Consider the following 5,000-nt stretch of genomic DNA (forward strand, 5'->3'; position numbering starts at 1 on the left):
TTCCAAAATAATAACTTGCGCCCAAAAGGACCGGATGGGTAACAGCAGTACAACTTTTCAACTTTTTCATGTCAGTCAGATCAGAAACTGTGTTGTTGTTGTTGTTGTTGTTGTTGTTTTCTAAGTCCGTTTAAAATATTTAATAGTAACTCGTTTACAAATACATGTTTAAATCGATTAAATTGAGATTTTTGGTTCATTTTGCGCCCCTTGTCGAACTGATGGACATACGAAGTACTGCACGGAAAGGACCCGCATCGGCTCTTCTCTGTCTTTGAGCACTGCAGCTCAGTTCCATCATGGCGATGCACGCCAAAGCGACTCCTCCGCAGATCCCAGATACTCGTCGCGAGCTTTCCGAGCTGGTCAAAAGAAAACAAGAGCTGGCGGTAATAATAAATTATTTTATGTGTCCAAAGCGTAAAAGACACGGAGCCAAATTATGCGTATAAAGGCTCAAAATACTAATCTGTGTTAGCATGCTAACGCTACATTGAAAACAAACCGTTACAGATAACGTTACATTGTTTAAAAGTAACACTTGTGAGGGTATATAACGTTATATAAAAATAATAGTCTTCATTTACCAATTTACCATATTTGTACTAAGTATACCAAAAATGACTATTTCGGTAACATCTAACGTCTTCGTATATCTTGGATAACATGCTATCAATGTTAGCCGTTTTTGTTGTGGCGCCGCTTGATACACAGCATATTCAGAACAGACAGCATTAAAACACTTACCACTTGTGCTCTATTGTGGTAAAGTTTGTTTTATATTAGTACAATTGTTCATTTTTGTACAGTGAGAACATGTGACGCGGGCCTTATATTGTTTACCACGCTATTTTGAATATTGAGTCTGACATAGATTGTAAGTATGACTACAAAACAACACTAACGTTAGCACTGTTAAATTGACTTTGAACAATGTACTTTGATAGTCATTGGCTGCTAAAATGATTTCACTATTTGTAATTAGCAGAAAATATATTCTGAAATTAATTAATTTAATATATATATATATATATATATATATATATATATATATATATATATATATATATATATATATATATATATATATATATATACACATACATACATACGTACATATACACCCATCTGGTTCAATATTATATTCTCTGTGGGGTCTTAAAATATGTCAGAAGGTCAATTTTAGGCCTTAAAAAGTCTTAAATCTACTGAAATATTGTGTTGTAGGTCTTTAATGTTTTTTTAACCGGTCTTAATTTTCCGTTGTTTATGTATAGCTACTCAATCTGGCCATAAACACCCATATAATCACCAACAATCCATCTAATTAAAACTTTTTATTTAAAAAATAGCGTTTAATTACTTTCCTTACAGTAACATTTGCTTTAAAGTTCTCCATTTATTTACTGCTGAGGATACTGACCTACATTTTTTATTATTAAATTATCATTATTGTAGACTGAAGTAATTGACAGCGATGTTTTGTTCTATTCTTGGTAAGGGCTTGTGAGTGGATTTGAAATTTAATAAAAAAAAATATTATTAAAATTATTTATTTTTATAATAAAATGTGTTTATGCCATACAAAGTGTGAAGCAGATATGTTAGTTCTAATTGCATGAATCGCGGTGCACTCGGGACATTCGGAAAAGTTCAGATTTTTTTTTTTTTTTTTTCTCAATCTAGGCGTCCCTGGAAAATGCACGTGCACCACATGCACATCAAGTGCGCGCCTCTATTGGAAATGACAAACTTACGCCCTCAGCTTATTGGCATTGCCTCCAAGACTGGTGCTCGGCAGCTGCATTTTAAATGAAACTAGCGTTTAATGCCGAAACTTCATACTGAATCTTTTTTTTATCGATATTGACAATGGTGTACCAATTTTATCGGCCAGCCCTACTCTGTATTAAGGAGAAACCCTGAATTTGTGAATATAAAACCAACTTACCTCAGTTTGTTTACTTGGGCTTGACATTTATAGTTACATTTTACCTAATGAACCATGTAAAGTGACCAAAGACAGAGTATTATTGGAATATAATCGTATGTAGGTCGAGTATGATTGACAGCTTAATCTAAATGGTTTTGTGGTCAATTTTACAGATGTTGTATTTGTTTTTAACAGGAGACTCTGGTGAATCTGGAAAGGCAGATTTATGCATTTGAAGGAAGTTATTTGGAGGACACTCAGATGTACGGGAACATCATTCGAGGATGGGACCGATATCTGACCAATCAAAAGTGAGTGTGATGTGTAAATAAATAAATAAATAAATAATGTAAAAATCTCAAATACATGCAGGTTAACATTTAGTTTCTTCTGCTTTAGGAATTCCAACAGCAAAACTGATCGGAGAAACCGGAAGTTCAAGGAAGCAGAGCGTCTTTTCAGCAAGTCCTCCGTCACATCAGTGGCAGTCAGTATTCTAGCAAAAAAAAAAAAATTATGCATTGAAATTAAGCAATGTTTACTTCTTTCCCTTATTTTATCTGCATTTTCATACAGGCTGTTTGTGCTCTCGGAGGAATTCCTGATCATATGAGTGAAAAACGTGAGTAGAAGCTTGAGTTATGTGTGTTTAAGTCAGTCAGTGATTTATCATCAAAGACAAAAAAATTAAAAAGTTTAATTAAATTAATATTAACTTTTTGTGCAAATTATTCCCGAAATGGCTGCTCACTTTCATAGCTAATACAACCTGTATATAATGTTGATAGTACATCCATCTGTAAATATCTCCATAGTTTTTCTTTAACTGCACTTTATAACTTATACCTGTATCCTGCACTTGCTGCTATTGGGTACAATAGCACAAGGGTACAACCCTTCCTACTCCCCAAGAACTGTATTTATCCAGAGCGAGCAGAAGGGCTGCCAAAATCACTCTGGACCCCTCACACCCAGCACACTGCCTCTTTGAACTTTTACCTTCTGGTCGACGCTACAGAGCACTGCACAACCAGAACAGCCCGACACAGAAACAGTTTCTTCCCTCAGGCAATCCATCTCATGAACACTTGATGATAATAATTGCGAAACCAACATCACTACTTGCTATACACTTTTATACACATATACATTTATTTAACAACACACTTTACATGCCAATTTGCACGTAACAGCTGCACATTTAACGTTGTATATAGTAATAAACATGTACATACACTTGTCAATCTGTATATTTGCACTCACTACTTCTATTTTAAAAAAAATATATTTATTATCTTATTATTTATTATCTGTAGCTCTGTCACGAAAACAAATTCCTCGTATGTGTGAACATACCTGGCAATAAAGCTCTTTCTGATCTTCTGATCTGAAAAGGAACAGCGTCACACCGCCCCGTATCGTTCATTTTACAGACAAAATGCAGCCATATGTACTTCTGGCTACATAATTCACAATCTCCATAAATGTATAAAGGGCTACCTTTTTTAGAATGAGCCTATGTTGTTACTTTTGGTTGCTAGGTTACCAATACTATACTGAGCCACTCTAACATCTTGTTGAAAATGCATCTAAATTGTCTTGCTTTAATTAATTGCACTGCTGGTTAGACCTAAACTGCATTTCTTTGCTTTGTGTGTACATGTGTAATGACAATAAAGTTGAATCTAATCTAATTACTTAGAGGAATAGACCCTTTGATGGTCGTTTTGCAAGTTTTTTGTTTTGTTTGTTTGCTCTGAAGACGCGTCATCAATTGACCATATTTGCAGAGCAGATTGTAAACAATGACACAGAACTGACCGAAACTTGCGCATTTTTTGTGATTATTGCCACTGTAAACAAAATAATGATACGTTTTTGTCATGTTTTGGGTGTACTAATCATCTGGGCTGAAAAAGAAATATTTACACTGCGTAAAGTTATAACAAATCAATCAGAAAAGAGGAAGAAAACTGTCTGCCAGTATAGGTGAAATATTAGGCTAATTTCTAATTTAATACTGTTCATATATATCTTATCCCACTTATTAAATTTAGTTTTTGTATAAATATTGCACCTTTTTTGGTTACTAAGTCTTTCTCGAGGTAATTTTGCAGCTTTTTTCGCTATGACTTAGACAGCATAAATAGGCAGAACAACATACTCAGTAGTACATTAATCGTGCAATGCATGCTTATGTTTACATTGGAGTATTGCATGTGTAGCTGCGCATACAGGTGACTGACCAAATCCTGAGTTAATTGACAACCCTCTTTATGTAGGTGTCCGTTAATCATATCTTTTAATCCATAGGTGAGCCTGGCAGTGGAACAGAGAGCGACACGTCCCCAGACCTCCAGAACCAAGAAAACGAACCCAGCCAGGAAGACACAGAGGAGGCAGACGGAGCCCTGCAGGACCTCAAACCTCAAAAAGCGGCTTCAACATCCTCTGGAAGCCACCACAGCAGCCACAAGAAACGCAAGAACAAGAACAGACACAGGTACCTGATCTCCAGCGGGCCCTTGGGGTCCAGGGTTATCTATTTACAGCTCAATCCTGACTGAACTAGATTGCAGAATATTTTAAATGTGTTGAGGGGGTATTCATAAATTGACATATTCATTGATTTTTAGGCTTTTATCTCCGCTTGTCAATGCTGTGGCTCAAGCTCACCTGAGTGTTATTTTCTTAATCTATTTTTTCCTCCCTTGTGGATTCTCTTACACTTTTGTGATGTTTACCTGATGCTGTTTTAGTTTAGTTTAAATATATAAGGTATTAGCTTGATTAGGAAAGATGCTTTAATTAAACAATTTGAGGATCAGTGTTTGTACTAGACCAGGCATGGGCAAACTCGATCCTCGAGGGCCGGTGTCCCTGCAGAGTTTTGCTCCAACACTAATCAAACACACCTGAACACCCTAATAAGTGTCTTCAAGACCACTAGAAAGCTACTAGCAGGTGTGTTTGATTAGGGTTGGTGCAAAACTATGCAGGGACACCGACCCTCCAGGATCGAGTTTGCCCATCCCTGTACTAGACGGAAAGAAGAAAATAGTTGATT

The 5,000-nt window shown here is 35.9% G+C and overlaps 1 protein-coding gene across 1 annotated transcript in view; it reads left to right on the plus strand.

Moving 5' to 3' along the window:
- The first annotated feature begins 267 nt into the window (after nucleotides 1-267).
- The window catches only part of meaf6 (MYST/Esa1-associated factor 6), an 11,627-nt gene continuing 6,894 nt past the window's right edge, over nucleotides 268-5,000 (plus strand). The window contains exons 1-5 of the mRNA XM_056479842.1: nucleotides 268-389; nucleotides 2,129-2,244; nucleotides 2,333-2,420; nucleotides 2,510-2,555; nucleotides 4,247-4,436. Coding sequence (XP_056335817.1) covers nucleotides 300-389; nucleotides 2,129-2,244; nucleotides 2,333-2,420; nucleotides 2,510-2,555; nucleotides 4,247-4,436 — 530 coding nt within the window. The 5' untranslated portion in view covers nucleotides 268-299. The remainder of the gene's footprint in view (nucleotides 390-2,128; nucleotides 2,245-2,332; nucleotides 2,421-2,509; nucleotides 2,556-4,246; nucleotides 4,437-5,000) is intronic.

This window comes from Danio aesculapii, chromosome 19 (assembly GCF_903798145.1).
Source record: "Danio aesculapii chromosome 19, fDanAes4.1, whole genome shotgun sequence".
Lineage (NCBI taxonomy): Eukaryota > Metazoa > Chordata > Actinopteri > Cypriniformes > Danionidae > Danio > Danio aesculapii.